This window comes from Ochlerotatus camptorhynchus, unplaced genomic scaffold (assembly GCF_037179485.1).
Source record: "Ochlerotatus camptorhynchus isolate MF236.1 unplaced genomic scaffold, CSIRO-AGI_Acam_v1.1 ptg000240l, whole genome shotgun sequence".
Lineage (NCBI taxonomy): Eukaryota > Metazoa > Arthropoda > Insecta > Diptera > Culicidae > Ochlerotatus > Ochlerotatus camptorhynchus.
In genome coordinates, this window is record NW_027040730.1 from 1,269,370 (window position 1) to 1,291,774 (window position 22,405).

General features: G+C 36.0%; 1 protein-coding gene across 2 annotated transcripts in view; it reads right to left on the bottom strand.

Annotated features, from left to right (window-relative positions):
• The window catches only part of sprt (PDZ domain-containing protein sprite), a 46,750-nt gene that overhangs the window by 3,483 nt on the left and 20,862 nt on the right, over window positions 1-22,405 (bottom strand). Inside the window, exons 1-4 of one of the 2 annotated variants that reach the window (XM_065225899.1) lie at window positions 14,465-14,484; window positions 1,195-1,311; window positions 332-439; window positions 23-186 (exon numbers count right to left, since the gene is read on the bottom strand). In XM_065225899.1, coding sequence (XP_065081971.1) covers window positions 23-186; window positions 332-439; window positions 1,195-1,269 — 347 coding nt within the window. In that variant the 5' untranslated portion in view covers window positions 1,270-1,311; window positions 14,465-14,484. Of the gene's footprint in view, window positions 1-22; window positions 187-331; window positions 440-1,194; window positions 1,312-14,464; window positions 14,485-22,405 lie in introns of those variants that run through there. The other variant, XM_065225898.1, reaches the window with a different exon arrangement.

Genomic DNA, 22,405 nt, shown 5'->3' on the forward strand with positions numbered 1-22,405 from the left:
CCTGTCTAGGCTTTGCACATACTTTTGAATGACTGCTTCTCGATCCTGAAGGGCAGATCGCATTTCTCTGCTTGGAGCAGATTCCGGTCGTGGCGATGATCTGGCCGAAAGAGAGCCTCCTCCGAGAGAGGTTCCCTTCCGCCGACGAGGTGTCGCAGTACTCAGCGAAACTTCTATGCTGGCCATCTGAAACGTACGGTAGAGCCACAAGTGAACGAGATAGAAACGGTCTAATGAATATCACTCAAATTATTTCACGGGGTTTATTGTGGTTACTGAACTGGAGTAACCTTTCGCTGTCTAATGTGTCTGGCTAGCAAGCATGACGTACCTTTGCTTCCAGCGTTTCCAGTTGAGAAACCCTCGGTGGTTGTTGTAGTTGTTGTTGTTGTTGTTGTTGTTGTTGCTGATGTGTATTTCCCTGAGGCGATAGAACGGTCTAGGGAAAATTGAATGAATAAGCAATGAATTCATTTGAATTGGCATTCTATTTTATTGATTAATTACAGAAAAATTCTGGTAGCTTCAAATTCCGTATTCGTTAAAAAAAAACGTTAATTTTACAAAATATTGCCTAGGCTAATACAAAAAGGCAACTACGATACGTTCTTAACTGCATGTGAACAGGGGTAGCACACCCAGCCAGCTGGTCTAATTATCACACACATCAATCAAAGTCAAATTTTAGGCTTAAGGTGTGAGCATGAGCACGGGAGATAATTTCAATTTAATTACAGGACACTGAATTGGCTAGATGCATCAACTCGTACAATTCCACGTGGTTTTAACGTCAAGTTCAACCGAAAGGGGTGTGGAGTATACGGACAGACCACGAGACGTCAATAGCATACCCTCTGCCACATAGAACAAATACAGATTGCCTTCTCTTGCGTTCGGCAGATTATCCACACCTAGAAAATTGACGACCTTGTGCAGTTCAAACCCAAGCGTGCCGACTGCCTTTAACATGCTATACTTAACAACCAAACAAAAGAGTCAAAGAATCAACAACCGTGCGCGTGCTTTTTAGCTTTTGAATTGAATATTCAAATCCCACAAACCAATTTTCGTTGTTTCACACCCAATAAAGATTCCAAGAGTCATAGGAAGTGCCTCATTACATACGTCTTGCCTTAAACTTATATTTGACTCCATTGTGAAACATTTCGAAAAAAGGCTAGTTTGTATTCTTACCATTGATGTGGATCTCTCGGTCGGAAATCCTCTCATGCTAGGTGAAGGTTCACTGACGATGCTTTCCGTATCCATCACGTGAATGTCATGGTGTTACGAGGTTGAGTTTAAGAATATCTGCAAAGTTGGTTTAGAAATAGAAATAGAGGGGAGGAATTATATAATTGAAAATAGGGTAAGATGGGCTGATAAAAAACAGGGGTAATAAGAAACATTTTCTATTGCTAGTTGCTGCGAATAACGGGTGATAACTAAAAAATTGAGAATAGCTTCAATTCTCTCATACCAAACCACAAAATTTGATGATGATGACATTTAATGTCCACAAAAAAGAGACAACTTATGGAAATCAATGATCTTTCTCTCTCTCCACAAAACTAAAAAAATAATGGTTTTACATGCTCATTCGTGTTCAAAATGGCATCAAAACAAAAGCACTTAGTGAGCGCATTGCACATCTATTCAAATACACGAATATCATGGGAAAAAGTTTACGGTGGATCATTTCAAATCAGAGAATGTACCAATTTCTACTGTTTATCGTATTCTGGCATCCTTGACTACAGTTTGGAAGAGAAGTAGTGGAAAACCAGCCAAAACAATGAACTAAAAAGGACTTCTATCGCTACAAAATACGTACAACAACAAAGATTCGATAAGACAGAGGGACGCCACGAAAAAGTTCAAGTGCACGCAACCTCACATCTGTAAAACGTTGAAAACAATGAAATAGGTTGTCGAAAGAAATCAAGTTGGATGACAAGAAATTCTCGTTTTGGATTATAAAGGTTACGATATTATCCAGATATTAGTTGTACAACATCTCCAAATGTAAGATGCTCTTTCAAACACAAGCTTGAACAGAAAGTGATGCTGTATATCGTCATATCGAAGAGAGGAATTTCTATGCCATGGTTCAAGCCTAGCTGTTTGGCTATTAACCAAGAAGTTTACAAAAATCAATGTTTGAAGAAAATATTGATTCCATTTCTTCGAAAATATCACGCAGACAGAAACTACATGTTTAGGATTAATTAAATATTTGTATCGTAAACCACATTTCAAACATCCCTCTCCCTTTTCCCATCCAAAAAAATTGTAAATCTCCACAAACCTCGAGACAACCGCGAGTATCCGGTCCAGCTCCTTTAACTTATATATAATATAAGACATCAGTAATGTATAACGAAAATGATAACTCGGCTCTGTAAAGTTTATTCGGTTGAGCCTGTACAGATAAAGTAATTATTAAAAAAAAGAAACTACATGTTTTGATAAAGCATCATCGCATTATGTTAACAAAACACTAACCTTCTTGGAAAATCAAAATTTCCCGTATGTACCAAAAAACCACAATCCAACAAACTAGCCTCAGTGTCGCTCAGTTGAAGAGTTTTTTTGGAAATATGAGTTGGTTGGTGTACAAAAACAATGGGGGGGTCAAGAATTGTAATCAACTGATAAATCAAATCAAAAGATCCTTTCTTAAAATCGATTAAGATGCTGTACAACGCTCATGTTCTCACATCTCGACAAAGCTACGTCAAACAGCTGATAACGGACATTATTCAAATGTTCATTGATTTTTTTTTGTAGAAACATGTCGTACCTTCATTTGATATAAATCACTTTTTCTTTTCTCAAACATGTGTTTTTTCATGAGCCCAAATGAAAATTTTCATTTTTTAGTTATCTCCCATTACGATTTAAATTTTGTTTGCCAAATGACACATTTTTAATTAAATCTATAGGGAGCTGCACCGTCGGGTTAACCTCACTTATTTTGACATCTGGTAGTGGTTTGTTGACATGGACTTTAAAAAAAATTAATTTTTTTTTTTAGATTTGTTGGAGAGGAATATTTTTCAAACGAACATAGTCGGATATCATATCTTTTAATTATTTTTTTTTAAACAGAAAATTCTCGACTAACTTTTCAAAAGGTCCTAAGTAACAAATGTAAACAAATCGAGTTTATAAATGCACATTGTAACATTTGTACCTAAGAACATTATGCACACACACACATTCAGATTAATGTCAATTGAATTGAGATAATTCTAAATTAACAAAACGTCTGAAGTCAAAATTTGTATTAACGATGTTTCACTGTTACATAAGATGTTTGACTATGTTCATCAAGACAAACGTCTGAAGTATCAGAAAAACCAAAACAGTGCAGATCTGTACTTCGGTCCTTTGTGTTTACACGAGTAAAACGTCTAAAATGTTCAATAGAGTGATGCAAATTTTGAGATTTTCGCTCCACAATACTTAAACGATTCCAAATCGAATCCTGACTAACCTCTCAAAATTTGAACCCATTTGGTGAGAAACTGAGATGGCACAAACCATTTGAAGTTTGTATGGGAATTACTATGGTAAAACCAAGATTTTTGTTCATGTCTATCTAATAATTCACCATATCGGTCTGCTTCAAAAGCTTTCAACTTTACTTGTAGGAAATTTTCCCAGCTACAACTTTGCTCAAGACCACTTTTTGATTAAATGCAAGGATCGAAAGTTATTAATGGTTTAATGCACTGATGTCTTATGATCATGCTCAATCAACTGCTCAGAAAGCAACATTGGTGTTTCTGGGGCGTTGAATAGGACACAAAAATTATGGCTACTATGTCACACTGCAAAATACAGTGTTGCCTACAGAGCAGCTGCTTGATCATGTCATAAGTTTACCAATCTCTCAAATAATTAATAACTATTTCCTGTCTCGTTTTACATAGAAATGATCTTCAGCAAAGTTGTAGCTGAGAAAATTTTCTATAAGAATAGCTATCGAGCTGTTTTGCAGCTCAATATGGAAAAAGACTAGAAGGCAATGAACAAAAAGTTGAGATTTCCCATAGTAATTTACATGTAAACTTCAAATGGTTTGTGCGAAGTCTGTTTCTAACCAAATGAGTTGTAACTTTTGGAGGCTAATCACGACCCGATTGGAAACCATTTAAGCACTGTGGAGCGAAAAAGTCAAATTTTGCATCAGTCTAATGTTCAAACAAACCAAAACAATGTGATTGTGCACATCGGAATTTTCATGTCAAGCATTTTTCTACTATTTCCGCGTGGGGGGGGGGGGGGTTTGGAGGGGGGTTGACAATTATCCACGGCCCATACAAATTTTAAAACTTTTATATGGACATTGTCTACGCATGGGGAGGGGGGGGGGGTCAAGCATATCGAAAAGCTGTCTACGTAGTTAGTGAACAGCCCCTAAAATAACACTGTTATCAAATAAAAAGCAGCTCACGCGACCACCAACGATCGACCAAAACAATCTGTGGGCAGTGTTGCGATATGTGTGTGTGTGTGTGTGTCATCCTCTATCCCTCACCCAGCCGGGGGCGTTTGACAAGTAGAACTGCGAATAATTTGATCAAATCTCATGCTCCGTAATGGTGCCCTTTATGTTGTGAAGACTAGTACTTCAAAAAGGGTAACTTTTGAGGCAAGACAGGGTGTCCTCAACAAGTTAAGGGAACAGGATGCACTAAATGTCCACAACAGGTACAGCAAAACATCACATAGACGCCCTTATTCACACTAACTACTCAGGGGGTAGAAGGTCAAGAAGAGCCACCGCCGCCAACTAAAGCTTGAACCGGGTACCTGGGACTCCCACGATATACCCGCGGCAATGGTCAGCAGACGATGCCCTGTGCGTATTTAGTATGTAGTTTGTTTGATTTGGATACACAAAATGTTTGAAGCCATGCGTCATCTAAACCATAATTTGCATCACCACAAATACACTTGTCAACAATCTTCAACTGGAACGTACTCACCAAATCACTTCACCCGGGAGCGCATTTCCGATGCTTCCTCGCATATTTTTTTTCCCTCCACTCCAACCACACAATAACCAAATATCACTTTTCTTCGCTTTTCTTTTTCAATTCACTCCGTGCACAAAAGCAATGCACATCGCAAAACCCTAACAATAGATCAGCGCACTTCTCATCACCGCGTAAATAAACAAAAATTAAAATTTTCACTCGCGATGCCACAAATTTCTGGTCCGGGAGAAACAATCAAACCACGCCAATTTTGCAAACATGATGAATCATGTTTTCTTTTTCGATTCTAAAACTTCTCGGAAACCGAGAAACCAACACTCACACACGTATAACCGTCCGGGAGGCAGAGTGCCAGCGCTAATCCGGCAAATGCAGCCGAAAACTATGAAAGCGAATGCACGCACAAAACAGAGAACGAACTTAACACACAACCGTATCCAAAGGCGTTAGAAACTCGACTCATCTGTGGGCAGTGTTGCGATATACCGTTAAAAAAAGTTGATGCATTGTCCAATACTCATATTGTTCATTTAACTCGTATAACTTAAATTATGCACTCATAATGCTCATTGCCCCCCCCCCCCACGCGGAAATAGTAGAAAAATGCTTGAAATGAAAATTCCGATGTGCACAATCACATTGTTTTGGTTTGTTTGAACATTTTAGACGTTTTACTCGTATAAACACAAAGGACCGAAGTACAGATCTGCACTGTTTTGGTTTTTCTGATACTTCAGACGTTTGTCTTGATGAACATAGTCAAACATCTTATGTAACAGTGAAACATCGTTAATACAAATTTTGACTTCAGACGTTTTGTTAATTTAGAATTATCTCAATTCAATTGACATTAATCTGAATGTGTGTGTGTGCATAATGTTCTTAGGTACAAATGTTACAATGTGCATTTATAAACTCGATTTGTTTACATTTGTTACTTAGGACCTTTTGAAAAGTTAGTCGAGAAATAATGTTGAAAACATAAATGACCTATGTAACTGTGATTATAACAAAACGTCCTATATAACATGTCCAATGTACACCTGACAAGAGCAAAATGTCCTATGTAACATTTTTCATGCTTTCATAGAAAAAAAAATGTATGAAACGGGTAGATTATAATTTCAATTTCAATTTTACTACCGCATTTTACTATTAAAGGTCTTAAAAATGTCAAAAGTTGATTTGGTTTAAAATAGTATCAAAAAAGATTTTGTCAATCTTCAACTTCGTTTTTCTCGAAAAGAGTGAAATGTTAGATAGGACCTTTTGAAAAGTTAGGCGAGAATTCTCTTGAATAGACTAACAAGCGAAGGTAAACAAACCACCACTGGATGTCAAACTGATGAATGCGGGTTAATCGCGTTTATTCGTGACGTCAGCGTGCAGCATCCTATTGTGGTAAAAATGTGTTTTTGAAATTTCTTTCAATAGTATTTTGCTATTCAAACACAGTTACTCTAAAAACATTACAAATGCATGGTTCCCATGTGGGGTGATAAGAAACATGCAATCCATTTGAGAATGAGAGGTTTATTGTGGAAGATTATAGGGGTATTCAGCAAGCGCATTGTAAACGTATACATCCTGGACCCTGGTCTTTTTACGAAAGTGTACATGTTTACGATGCGCAAAATGAATGCCCCTTATGAACTTGGCGCCTATCCACAAACTACGTAGACGCTTTTGGATTGATTCTGCCCCTCTCCCTCTTTCTGCAACAGTCGTAAATTTATATATTTTTTGAATTCGTATGGATCATAGCCATTTGGCTCATCACATATCCCCTAAAGTGTTTACTTAATTTGTGGATTCACACCAACATTTCTTACTACACACTTAGTTTTTTTACCGAGCTCGGCTGTGCAAATCTCGGCAAAAAAAGTTTCACTGAGACCTCAGCAAAATTGACATTTGATTGCTGAATCTCAGCAAACAAATGAAATGTTTGCTGTGTTCTCTGTAAAACTTTTTTTTTTGCCGAGATTTGCACAGCCGAGCTCGGTATAAAAAACTAAGTGTGTATGGTATTTGACAAGAATGGCTGTATCATCTTCATTGGTCCATAAATTTGTGACTAATAACAAACAACAACAACTCATACGCATTTTGCGTTTGTATTGCATATCTTACAGATGGCGCTTAACACCCCCGTGATTTGTCCGTATCAATTAGGTTTTGCATAGGCGTTAAACATCTCTCATTAAAAAAGAAGAAATTTTCCACTGCAATTAGTGAAACATTTTGTATAGCTACCGATTATTTATTTATTTTTTTGACTCATTAGTTGATTTTTACTGTTTATTTTTTCATACAAATAAAATCGGTTAAAACATTTACTTAGGATTATTACTCATTTAATTTTTTCATATCGTGTTGCTGCAAATAGATTGCATATAGTAGATACAGTACAGGTGAAAATAAAGATTATTTTTTTTTATGTAAAGTTTGGAAATATAGGTCAAAAAATGTCATCACTAAATCTTGTTTGCAAAATGTACGTGTTTTAATTTTCTGTCTTGACTTTTTTTGTTTTCGTTAAACTTTTGAAATGCACGTACGCTTATTTTTGTTTTTATTTAGAATATATTAAATTACCATGAAATAAAGAAGTTATAACCAAATCAATAATAACTTGAAACATCTTAATTTCATGAAAAAAGAGGGCGGGAGGCTTTAACGTAATTAATAGTGAGAGGTTACTTTCCTCGTAACTTTTCGTTACAAAGTGGGAAGTGGTCAACAATTTCAGAGTTACTTAATTAATGGACCACGCCTTATGGATTTTTAATACTTTTAGCTAATAGTTTCTTATGACCCTATATAGGGTTATGAGGCGCAGGGTGGTCGTCATAAACATGAATTATTGTCTATCTTTTTTTTCTGTTAATGTTTTTCACACATAAGTTTATGATTATGATTCACCTTCTGCTTCCCAAGTCCACCTTTTAGCGGGGTACATTTAAAAAGCTGAGACAAAAAAGATGCAGCTGTTTAACCAATGACTGGAAAGATACACTATTTATTGTGAGTAGATATATCAAGCCAAAGGATTCGTGGCTCAGTGGGAGGATGTATGATTGAGATCAATGGGGAAGTGTAATGAAGCAATCTGTCAGTCGACGTGGAAAAATAGTTTGTTCGTTAGGGCGATGATGATTCCGCGAATTGGATGTGGGTTGCGCGTTTATAGGGAATGCCATATGCTGGATGGATGGTGTGTTTTGGTGACCATAGAGGAAAATGAGTATTCAAGGAAGCTGTAATTTACTGACGAAATTGCATTAACATGTAAATTAACACGAGAAAACGAGTAATACTACATAATTTAACATGGAAATTTTCATGATGCATATGATTATGATGTATGTTTACATGACTTGCAAGTCAACTTACATGACAAACCGGTAAATTTACATGTCTGAATCAGTTACATACCAATAGCTGACAAAGTACATGTACATTTTTATCGATTACACCCCATGTAGTTTTCATTATTTTTTAGTGCGGTGTTACTCACTGATTTTTGATGTGCGCGGGAAGCAAGAATAAGAATCCCCAACAGACGAGCAACTTGAAACGTGAAACGTTATTTGCTACACACTAAAAATAATGACAATTACATGTGACGTAATCTGATACAAACGATAAAAAATTGAGCCTGTAATGAAATTGTACGTGTACTTTTACAGCTTTTGGTAATATGGTAGATATTGTTTGTTTGAAACAGCAATAAAAAAAACAGATATCAAATATTCTAAGAAAATAATTAGACACTTTATTCATCATTGAGAACAATACTCCTTTCTGGTGAATTGAGCGAACGGTAATGTTTATTTCCTTTGCTCGTTTGGTTCAGTGTTTGACGGTTCGTTTGGTTCTTCTTGCTTCAGTTTATGCATGTCTCTATTCAACGTATCTGGAAATAACTATCATAGGAACACCGGCAAGACAATATCAATATATTTCGATATTCCCAAGACCGGTGTTCCGATGATAGTTATTTCCAGAGACGTTGAATAGAGACACGCATAGACTGAAGCAATAAGAACCAAACGGACCGTCATACGCTGAACCAACCATACCTATCTACAACATTTATGTACCATTTTCATGAACATTTCGAATGAATTGGATACAAAATCACTCTGTGAAGTTACACACCAAATTCTCGGTTTTGATCTGTAAAATTCATTTCTGCTGAGTGATCTGTAAAATTGCTTTTATTTTCTTCTGTCTGTCAAATGACTACAAGTTTTCGGTAATTTATTATACCAATGTACTTTGAAAACAATGAAATGTCATTTAATCTCAATTTTTCAATTTTTTTTCATTTTCAGTGAAAAATGTATAAATACTGAGGAAAAATGTAAAAAAAAATACAGAAGTTCAGTAATTATTACAGAACGCTCCAGTAAAAATCACGCCTGTCAAATTTTCACTATTTTTGTATATTAAGCAGTGTTTGGATTTCAGTAAGAACACACTGGCTGGAGGACACTGGTAATCATTCGCTTAAAGAATCCTAGTCCAAGAAGCAAAACGTTTGCGAGAGTCCAATGCGATTAACAACAACCCTTTTCATGATGTTATGGAATGATATCAGGTAAAAGAATTTTTAGAAGTTGGTCTGAAGTTAGTACCTCTACCAAATTTGGTTCAAATTGGAAGAGGTCTCTTTAAGATCCGAGTAGGCTCTGCCCGCAAACGGTTGGTTTTGTTTTCGCTGGCGCTGATTTCATCTGTTTTCCGCATATTTTTTAACTGTACCAAATCAAAAAAAAATATTAGTTTTCGCGTATGGATAAGTGTAAATTAAGATCTATCACGTTTTAAGAAGTTTGTTTAGTGAAATTGTAATTAACGAGAAAAATCTGGGACAAGAATTTGTTTCGAGTAGCTGTGTTGCTGTGGTGTCGCGTTGGTCGCTTGCTTTTTGGTGCTTTGCCTGCCTCCCAAGAAGAGTTTTACCGGGTTTTTTTTTTCTTGGTGCTGGAGGATGCACGCAAATGAGGCGTCAGGCAAAAATTCGGTGCAAATGAAAAACTTCGTGTGTGATTCAAAATGTTGTGTTCGGTTGTAAAAACAACGCGGAAGATTTTTTCGATTACCGCGAGTGAACAAACCGGTGCTTTTTCGGAGGCAGAATTTGGTGAGATCAATCTGATTTATAAGCAATCATAAATGCATATTTCCATATATTACTAAATACGCGCCAGTTTTCGAAACATCACATTTCGAAATCTGGAAGTGTGTTTGCAGTACCATTATTCATATGATAACGGTAGTGTTTACATGCGGGGCTTATCTATCTACATATATAAAAATGAATTTCTGTCTGTCTGTCTGTCTGTCTGTCTGTCTGTCTGTCTGTCTGTCTGACCCTTATAGACTCGGAAACTACTGAACCAATTGGCGTGAAAATTTGAATACAGGGGTTTTTGGGGCCGTGGAAGGTTCTTATGATGGTTCGAGACCCCTCCCCCTTCTGTAAGGGGGGGCTCCCATACAAATGAAACCGAAATTTCTGCATAACTCGAGAACTAATCAAGCAAATGGAACCAAATTAGGCATGTGGGGGCGAGTGTGGGGATATAAAGAGATAATCATAGGGGGTAGCCCCTTAGATAATAGGGGGGGGGGGGGGGCTACGTACAATATAGCATGCTTTTTTTTTTAAATCGGCGCATAAACTCAAGCTAATATTGAATCCCGAGCAAGACCGGGCACACTCAGCTAGTTGTATATGAAAGTAACCTCGGTATGGACGTGAATTACCAGGCATTCTGAAATGGGTTGCTGAATCTGCAGTAGAGCTATCGCTTTCTAACTCCCGGACTAAACTTGCTTTAAATTATTATATCAAGGATTGTTGTAAGCAAACTTCTTCAATAATACCACTGCCGGCCAGTGGGGGTTAGATTGAACACACACACACACACACACACACAAATTGGAAGGGGTCTCTTTAATTTTTCTCATTTCTATTAAAAAAAGGCCAACATATCACTTTTAGATGGATAGAATCCATTATTTAACAATCATATGTCATAATTATATGTTACTATAACAAAACATAGCTCAATGATGCATGAACACTTTTTTGGCCAGCTTTTCGACCCAAATACTCCTCTGTGCATTGTAAGGTCAGGCTTCTGCACCACAAAGATAAGAACAACAATCTATGTGATATTTTGACTGTGTTTCATCTTTTGTTTGGAAATATGAAAAAACGTGCTTCAAATCTTACACTGACTTAAGCGCGTTGTTATGCTAGCAACTGTAAACTGTAATACAAACCAGTTACTGCAAGTAGGAAATACAGAGGCTACGTGGACAACAAGCTTCACAGATCGCTATATGAGGTAAAAAAGACGTGACACACCAGCTTTACTTGTGATAAAGCTTGGTGATTCATTTTTTAATTGTTATTTAGGGTAAATGTTGGCTTCGCCATTGACTGTTTTCGGCAACCAAAATTTAAACGTTAATTTCACTATGTTTTCCCATCAACGCACTTTCCTGAATGTGTCCAAACGATTGTTTAGCCTTTCAGCTTCAATCTGATTATATTTGAACGATCGAGCAATCCAGTAATGCTACATTTTTCTTCAAATAAAGCATACGCACTACAAAATGGGGTTGATTTTGAGTTGCCGATAATAGAACAGCTGGTTAACACGCAGTTCTAATGGGAAGGTTGCCGAAGAAAAAGAGGCTGCCGACAATAGTCACACTCACCTGAGAAGTTTGGAGCGTTGTAAAAACGCTTTCAAAACGTTTTGAAAAATTCTGTCGATTGGAATGGATAGAGAAGCAAGCAGCAGATGAATGTAAGCAAACAGACACATCATATATGTGCGTGACGCTGAGAAAATGCTAGTAGAAGTGCAGACGCTGCTTAGATTGACGAGAATACGTAAATTCCCCTAGATGATAATAATAGCACTATGTTCATATATAGCCTCCCTTAGCTCAGTCGGTAAAGGCACAGCTACAAAGCCAGACCATGCTGGAGGTGGCTGGGCTCTAATCCCGGTCCGGTCTAGGAATTTTTCGGGTTGGGAAATTTCTCGACGTGCCTGGCATATAGAGTATAATTGTACTTGTCAAATAATTATACTAATGCAAACATGGTACAGGCATCGAAAGCTCTCTGCACTCAGTTTGTCCTGGAAGCTACATCATGTTTTAGCGCATTGATTCATTTTACCGAAATTGAGCGAAGACTTCATTTACCAAGAAATGGAGAACAATCAAAAACCTAAGACTATGCATGCGACCTTTCCAAGTAACCAACAAGCTTACGTAGGGCATGCTAAGGTTTATATTAGACGCATATTATCATATTAGCCATATTGCAAAAAAAAGAATTAGCGGGCTGGTTGGTTACTTGGGTTAATCCTGTTTATTGATGAAAAAGATGGAATGACAAATTGATCTATTTATTTTGTTTCTGGGGATAGGAATCTCTATTTGCTTAGTCAAAAAAGGCAGAACATACCATGCTGAAAGCTGATGGTTCGTTTCCTTGTACGCACTCTAAGATTATTTTACCGAAATCTGTGAAATATTACCGAAATCTCAACAGCTGAACGTTCGGTAAACAGTTCGGTGATTTTTCACAGATTTTCTGTGATATTTCACAGGTATTCGTTGAAAAATTACAGAAAAACTGTGAAAAATCACCGAACTATTTGCCGAACTTTCAGCTGTTGAGATTTCGGTAAAATAATCTAATAGTGAATTCGTTTATTATTCAGTTCCAACCTGGATCGGGTATCAATATTGGGTCTGCTTGTTTTCTGACAAACGTCAGTTTGCTCGTTTGTTTTTAAAACCTAGCTCAGGTTGAGGTTCGCACTAACAAAAAGTTCGGTTTCGCACTGGGTTGGAACTGGTTCCAGCCCCGATAATAAACAAATTCGCTATAAGTGTGCGGTGAAGGCTGAACATTTGTTCGACTTCCCTGAGCAAAAAGAATAATTCAAGCTGAACATTGACAGATTCTCTTCGTCGACTTTTTCTTTGTATCCCCACGATCATCTTAAGGTATTTTCAGCAAACATATCGATAAAATAAGCTTTCATCTAGCATCTAATACGACTAACACAACAAGAAACGGTTATGTGGTCATGTTATTAACGAAAAAGAAAGTCGACGAAGAGAATCGATCAATGTTACTTAGGACCTAATGTTTGAATTGTGTTTGCTTAACAATGCAAATATGAATACAACATTGATGAAGGCTTAGAAATCACTCTGTTGACAACTGTAGAAGCTATCAAAAAATATTAAGTTGAGACCTGGGTCGTAAAAGTTATGAAATAGATTGTTTATCTTTTCTTCTTTTCTCATTATTGCTCATGTTAAAATTACATCCGTATTCAAACATACCGCATCATTTTTTTTAAATACCACAATGATGTAAGTAAAATGAAGTGCAAAACACAATGGATTAAGTTTAGGGATTGTGAATGAATAATGTTCGAATGATTGTGGGACAATTCATCCACTCAATGCCATCTACTTCATTTCGTTACCAAGCTTGCACAATAATTTTATTAAATTCCTATAAGCCGTTTAAGCTTCATGATGTGATTTTCTCAAACCTCAGTAATTGTGCAGTGATTGTTATTTTTAGGCAATAACCAAACGGATGGTTTCCTTCTATCCAAACCAGCCGCTGAAACTGCGACCAACTTTTAAAAGATGATGGCACGAGCTCGACCACTGCCAAAATGATTAGCACGTGGTAATTGACATAATTTGTCATTGTTTTGCTCCAAGCTGTCCGGAGGCCAACAAAGACTACTCAATTCGTTATGACAGTCAGTGACTTCAGTCGGATGCACTGAAATTGTTTCTTGGTCTCACAAACGCGAATGTTCATCACCAGTGATGAGGTTTGAACGTACCTTGTTAGGCTTTTTGTTTTCAACCAACAGCTTGAAAGCGTGTTTTGCATACCCATTCTTGTTTTAATAGTTTCGTGATTTATTAGGTACTCTGGAAAACCTGCAGATGAACACGAAATAACTCTTATTAGCCTTTCGTTGTTGGAATCTTTCACCCATAGAGAGCAGCTATGTGTTTATGCTAAATGCTGTTGCTCTCGTGCACCATAGAGCATTAGGCACCAGACATCAAACTGAGGAAAGGGGAAATGCTAAAATTATAATGTGATGTACGTAGCTACGTTTTTGTTATGTTTTGTTTATTTTTGCATGTTATTTCGCTACCGCCCGTTCCTAACCTCGAACACTTATGGTGATTTGATTAGCTTTCTACTAATCGTACAAATTATGGAAGCGTGTTGTAATACCATGTAATAAAGATTAACCAGTATGATAAACTGCAAATGCTGTAATGTAACAAATGGTGAGGATTATTTAAACGGATTTGTATGAAAACATAAAATATTACTACCATGAAATTTCTTGATATTCACTTACCTTTCCATGCGTACCAGTTCATTTAGTAAAATAGTTACAAGTTGGTTTCATTTTTTTCGAAAAAAATCCTAAGAAACCAAAAAAACCATTATTGTTATTCAAGTAAAATGATTTAAACAGGTTGAAGAATGAGATCAGAAACCATTCCGATTATACATTTCCAACAACTACAACGATAGCAGCGGCGATACACTCTGGTGGGCAAAGACAACTGAACCTATTGTATGTCTGTAGCAATTTAAATTATACATTATGTAGGTTTACCAAAGCATCAAGGCCAGTCCAGGAAGACAGCCTGGAAGAGATCAGACTACCGCTCCCCATTGGGAAAATCTTTGTTAGTTTGCTTCACAATTTTCTTGTCTGAAATTGGCCAGCGAGATCTTCTGCATCAAGAATGATAAAAATACTCAAAGTTCACACCTCTTTGTAAGTTCCGTTAGCTTTGTTACGATATGAAAGTGGGTTTTATATGAAAACTCAGTCATACAATGTTATAATATAAGCACAATGAATCTTATAAAATGAAGATTAAAATTTTATTCACAATAAATTTCAACACTTTCACACCTCAACGACATTGATTGCAATAAATGCTAGAACAACTGTTTCACGCCTTTTTCTTCGCCATGGTTGTACGCCAAAAAAACATGATAGCACATAGTTAGGCATGTTGAAGTGTTACCAAAATAGGAAACCGGCTAAAAAAGGTTAAGATGATAATGTATCTGTTGCCGTAGGCGACGTATGGTCACATTCCACTGCTAACAGCTGACGAAGGTTCAAACGGTGATAAAAAAAGTATTCACACCAGCTGTTGACTAATGGACAGAAGTATCGCTGATGTTTGATAGAACATATAGCAAAGCGGATTTCAAGAAATGATATCTTTCATCCCATACTTTATTGCTATTGAAGTTATCCACAAACTTTCATCACCGTATCGGCCAGGAAGGAAATTTTAATGGAACTGAAGTTGGCCACTTCCAAAAGTTATATTTTGTTATAACAGATTTTCATACTGGCCGTCAATGCTTTTGTCAGCATTTCAGCAGGGAGAACTATATTTACGGTTATGATTTATGAAATCAGATTTATTACGCATATACAATATCCAGTGCTTTTTTCCAGACGTCATCTTCAGCTAATTGATTTCCAGTCAAAGGGAAGCCGTTATTATATTGACATTTCATCAATTTATTCTAAGGTTAAGATTCCATTCCACCCAGTAAGATTTTTTTTTTCGCTTCCTATTTTTGCAGTAATAATGGGAACTTGGTGCAAAATTTTAAGTGGTTTGTATGACCAACACCGTTTGTTTAAAAAAAAATCGAAGCTGATTCATTTAAAATTGCGAGGTGAGCTGCTAAACTATCATCTGTTGAAGTGTTCATATCAATTGTTTTTTGAAAAGATCGAGAACCAAAGCAATTGGACAAATTACTCAACCACTCATATTATACCACTAGAAAGAAAATCGTTAGTTAAATCAAATAAATATGACTTCACGACTAAATAAAAAAAAGCTATAAACAAATCTTTCTTTTCTAATTTTTATTTTAATAAAATTAGTTTTCTATTATTTATGTCATGTTTCATCATAAAAACTTAACAGTGCAATTCAATTTTTTTTCTGTATTAGAAAGACTTTCAGCCTTAGGCTGGTGTGTCTATTTTAAAACTCTTTTAAAAAAATACTCTTTAATATATTTTTACCCATTTTAGTTGCGAACACTGTACATCGTACAAAAATTTTTAAGTTAATTTATAACCCTAGTAGTATTTTCAATCTTATAGGCCTTCCGCCTGTTTGAGAGCAGTTCCAAGTTTATTAAACGACAGAGTTCTTGATAGGACGGGAGTTGTACAGGATCGGTCCACGGAAGGTTTTGAAGTGAAAAGTGTATAAACGGTTTTTACACACGTTCGATACGGATTATCTGTGGCTCTAATTTTTTTTTTCTCTAGTTGGGTGCTGCTCGAGTGATTTTTTTTAGGATATCAAGACTTTGGCTCTACAACTAGAAGTCAAGCAAATAGAGACCTGAAATTTGGGAAGTGTGAATCTGAACCATGAAGTCTTAGCAGTGATTGGATGGATCTGCTGTGATTTTTGTCTAGGCTGGTTCCACATTTCCTTTGTGGTTCGTCTTCATAAGGGCTGTACTGCAATGGCTGCTTCTGAGCCCTGGATAGCGTGTATTTTTACAAGTGGCTTTGAAACCAAGGTGGAGCCTCAAACGAACTCGTGACTTCCCGATATTATGATGGAGGTGTGGCGATCCGCTGAACCTATCAAAGGAGGACAGTGTTCGTGGAATTTCAAACAGATGAACCGGCACGGTATATGTTGGTTCCTGCCAAGAAGTAGATCATCTACGATTGGGATTGCGCTGAAAAGTGACATAGCGTCTTGTTGCAGACTTGGTGAGATCGTTCTTTTTTATCGTTTTTTGTCAGTTTGTACTTTGTTTCCGTGAATCCATGTTTGAGGTTGATCATGTGCCCACGGTTTGAGAAAAAGTAGACTGTGTGTGCGATCAAACGTGACGTTTGTTTTTTCCGTGGAGTTTTTTTTTTAATCTACAATCGGTTGCTGATCTGGTCAAAACCAGGCCCAGGAGACGATTTCTACACACTTAGAAAAATTGATTTAAATTTAGGTGCTCTGAGACTGACATATACGAGCGTCAATTTTGACATAAAATTGAGTCATAATAGACGAGAAAGTCAGCTCAATCAAACGTACTTTCGAATTTTTCAGTCTCGGAGCACTTCATTTTACATGACATTTTTGTTTACGTCTCATCCTTTATGTCAAAGATGGATTCCGTCACGTGTAAGATTAGGTATTTCTAAGTGTGTAGTTTGTCAGCGAGTTCATTAAGACAGAAGAAATCCTGCGAGAGCTGCATCTCAATCTAGTTCTACCTCCCTGTTATTTCCTGCTGAGAAGCTGTTCCCAAGACAAGTAGAACCTCCATGAGGCGTCCCATCATTCGTCCCATCATTAGTTCCATCATTCGTCTCAGCGTGGAGTCACAGCGCTGAACCTGACAATTGGCCACGACAAGGATTGCCAATGCACATACACTTAGAAAATTAATGTAAATTAAGGTGCTCTGAGAGCGACATATACGAGCGTCAATTTTGACATAAATTTGAGTCATAACAAACGCGAAATATTGTTCAATCAAACGTACTTTTCGTCGAGCAACGAAGTTTTCATTCTCTGGGTACGTAATATTACATGACATGTTTGTTTACGTCTCATCTTTTATGTCAAAAATGGATTCCGTCATGTGTAAAATTAGTTATTTCAAAGTGTGTATCAAAACTCGACTACATACATCCGATCATTTTTTGTCTCAAATCGAGGGAAGACATTCCGCTCAACTACCATAAACCGGACTAGTTCATGTAGATCTTCGTCAAGCTTCGTCTACAATTTGGACTTCTACATCAACACATGTCAAATCAACACATGTCAAGCTGCCTTCAGGTTCAATTGGCTAAACTTGGTGAGTTCGTTCCATTTTGTAATTTTTTATCTTTTCATACCAGTAACGTTGGGATATCACCTTATTGTGGTGCGTTACTGGTATCAGATCTACCACTGAACCCTAGTCGTGACAACTTCAAACTGGGGAATCAGGATTTTCCAGTAATCAAAGGATCACATTTTAGTTCTTGTTATTTTTTTATGACTTGATAATAGTGACAAGACTCGGGTAGTCACCACCGTCGTTATGCATTTCTATATTGTATATTTCAATTCAAAAATATTGTTTATGTTCATAGAGTTTACATAAACCTTTTCCCTTTGTCCTTCTCCTTTTCCTTTCCCTCTTCTCTTGGCAGAAAGCGAGTAATAGCGCTATAGCCATAAGCCTGAAAAGGCTAGGACAAGAGTTAGTGCTCATGTCCCAACCGTCAGAAGAAAATGGAGCATCACCTAACATTTCTAGCTTTATCATATAATTACCAAAATCGGAACGTACGGTACGAGATGCCCACGTTTCTTCTATTTATTGGATTCTGAAGCATCGAAGATTTAAACAGGCCCGATGTTTTCTGAATCATCTTGCCCCTTAAATTCTGCACAGTAGGCCTGGCCGTTTTGATATGTGTGACACATCTTCGATGTGAAACATATAGGGTAAATTATGGCTTCGGCACCCATTGACTGTTTTCGGCAACCGAAATTGAAACGTTTATTTCACTGTATTTTCCCATCAAAACTCTTCGCTGAATGTATTAAGCCGATTCCTTACTTTTTCAGCTTCAATCTGATTACATTTTTACGACTGTGAATTCCTGTTATACCATATTTTTCTTTAAATGAAATATACATACTACAAAATACGGCTGATTTCGAGTTGCCGATAATAGAACAGCTGGTTAACACGCAGTTCAAATGGAAAGGGTGCCGAAGAAAAAGAGGCTGCCGACAATAGTCACTCTCACCTGAGAAGTTTGGAGCGTTGTAAAAACATGTTCAACCCGTTTTGATCAATTCTGTCGATTGGAATTGGTAGAACAGCAAGCAGCAGATAAATGTCAACAAACAAACCTGTCATGTATGTGTGTGACATGTGAAATTCCCCTATCAAGTAGACAAGAAAAATTATGGAGGTATATCCATTATTTTCTAGGATGCTTTAAAGAACTGGCTGTGCTGGTTTTAGATTAGATTAGATTAGATTAGATTAGATTAGATTAGATTAGATTAGATTAGATTAGATTAGATTAGATTAGATTAGATTAGATTAGATTAGATTAGATTAGATTAGATTAGATTAGATTAGATTAGATTAGATTAGATTAGATTAGATTAGATTAGATTAGATTAGATTAGATTAGATTAGATTAGATTAGATTAGATTAGATTAGATTAGATTAGATTAGATTAGATTAGATTAGATTAGATTAGATTAGATTAGATTAGATTAGATTAGATTAGATTAGATTAGATTAGATTAGATTAGATTAGATTAGATTAGATTAGATTAGATTAGATTAGATTAGATTAGATTAGATTAGATTAGATTAGATTAGATTAGATTAGATTAGATTAGATTAGATTAGATTAGATTAGATTAGATTAGATTAGATTAGATTAGATTAGATTAGATTAGATTAGATTAGATTAGATTAGATTAGATTAGATTAGATTAGATTAGATTAGATTAGATTAGATTAGATTAGATTAGATTAGATTAGATTAGATTAGATTAGATTAGATTAGATTAGATTAGATTAGATTAGATTAGATTAGATTAGATTAGATTAGATTAGATTAGATTAGATTAGATTAGATTAGATTAGATTAGATTAGATTAGATTAGATTAGATTAGATTAGATTAGATTAGATTAGATTAGATTAGATTAGATTAGATTAGATTAGATTAGATTAGATTAGATTAGATTAGATTAGATTAGATTAGATCAGATTAGATTAGATTAGATTAGATTAGATTAGATTAGATTAGATTAGATTAGATTAGATTAGATTAGATTAGATTAGATTAGATTAGATTAGATTAGATTAGATTAGATTAGATTAGATTAGATTAGATTAGATTAGATTAGATTAGATTAGATTAGATTAGATTAGATTAGATTAGATTAGATTAGATTAGATTAGATTAGATTAGATTAGATTAGATTAGATTAGATTAGATTAGATTAGATTAGATTAGATTAGATTAGATTAGATTAGATTAGATTAGATTAGATTAGATTAGATTAGATTAGATTAGATTAGATTAGATTAGACGTTCGATACGGATTATCTGCGACAGGTGCTACCGCGTACAAACTGGGGCTGCGTATTCCAAAATAATACGTTCTAAGACCCAACACAATTACTTCAATGCGTATACGTCAATTAGTTGTTGGGCATTACGGCGAATGAAACCAAGCACAGGAAAAACTTTTAGTGTTGTTACAGCAACATGCTCATTTAAAACGAAGTTTGTTGTGAATTGTAATAAAGGGATATCGTATGGTCTGCACACGTTCTAATTGAACTTTAGGTTGCATTTAGAACACTTTTAAAGGGTCCCCTGACTGTCAAGTCCATACAAATAAATGTTACCAATATAAAAACAGCTCCATAAGAGACCGTGATGTCGAATTAAGGAGAGCCAGAGTTGGGAGATACTGTATACGCAGCTAGTACTGCAATATGTGCAATTTGATGAACTAGAGTACAGTGGAGAACTTTGGACATCTTTTGAAGGCCTTAAATGCATCAAAGCTAGATATGTAATATATCATGCAATTTGACTAATTTCCAATTTCAGAAGTTTACTTTACTTACCCCGTAAGAAAAACACGGGAAAGTAAAAAAAAATACGGGCCCAGGACAAGCCATCATTGCACAACTATGTTCAAAGCAGTAATCTGAAGGATAATCAAACTCAAGAGCAAAAAATAACTGAAGAAAGCAAAGTTTTATTATTGCCATTCGATGATATAAAAAGCTGGTTCAATTTGTATTGATTTGTTTCATAAATTAGCTCTTTTCATATGGCATTCTTGTCTGTTGTTTGACATCCACACATAGTGAAACAAAAAGTTGCAGCAATAAAGGACAATCCCTTTGTTTACGTCGTGTGGCGACATCTACTATTTGCAAGTGGGTACGTGAAACTAAGGTTATCTGTCACCTTGCCGGGGACTTGCTTTTTACCGATCAACCTGAATATTTATTCAACCATATGTACGGCCCACAAACAAATACCCTTCAAATATTGTACAAGCAAATACATTGCTAATGTACGCATGTAGTTTTTAAATTGCATGTTTGATTGATGAAAATTTAAATTAACCCCCCCCCCCTCCACAACTTTAAAAATCACAAAATATTCAAGGGACAAAACAATAGTTTACCCTTTGCGCTTTATCTTAAAACTACACTTTTATTTTATTATTAAGAAATTAATTTTTCATTAAATGAGTTTTTCATCCATTAACTTCATGTATCCCCCCCCCCCCCACATTCAACCTATTTGAGTGACGTCAGACATAAAATGAAAATATTATTTGCATCAGCCTTAAACTCTGCATATTTTGCTACAAAATATTTAAAAAAAATACGCTTAAATATAGGCAATTTACATCAGTTAGCCACATAAAATCATTTTTATGATACGAAATCGTTCATTTGAACAACATCTGATATCTGATTATGATAAGATGTTTAGGAACAGTTAAAAGTTAGTTAGTTAGTTTCTTTATTTCAGCCGAACTTTTAAAAGTTGCATATTTTATCAATTCCACAAAATTGTATATTTAGAGTGGTAGAATACATCGTTTGCTAGGAAAAGGTTTCAAAAGTACTATTTTAAACTACTAAATGACATACTAAACGAGTCATCTTATATCAATGTCATGAAGAAGGATTGTTGAGAAACGGAAATTGAACGGTGTAGTGATCAACTTCACCTCAATGATCAACTTCACCCCGTTTTACGGTACCCTAAATTACAATGTACAATGGCAATGCAGAGGGACCGTCTTCGCTCTTCAGTTTTATCATTTTTCTTCTATGAAATTATTTTCAATAGCACATTACCCGATAGAATCTCCCTGCGGCTTTGAGGTATACAAAATATCGATGGGTTCAAATTGCAGCAAACCAATTACGAATGCTCATGACTATTAGCCATAAACTTGACCGTCAAGAGTGTATTGAAGGAGCGCAGATCAGTTTGATGAAACAAGAGGAAGAGAAATGGCTATATTATTTCAGTCCCTCAAATGATAAATGGTCGTTAGCCGATGAAGCTCTCAATGCAAGCCTCGGTTTAGGCAATTAAACATGTCCCCTCGAGGTACATCTAGAAAGAATGTTGGACGTACTGTAGATTCGATCGAGCGGCAAATAATCGCTGAAAATTATTGTGGTCACCCTTTGCAACCAGCTGTACTTC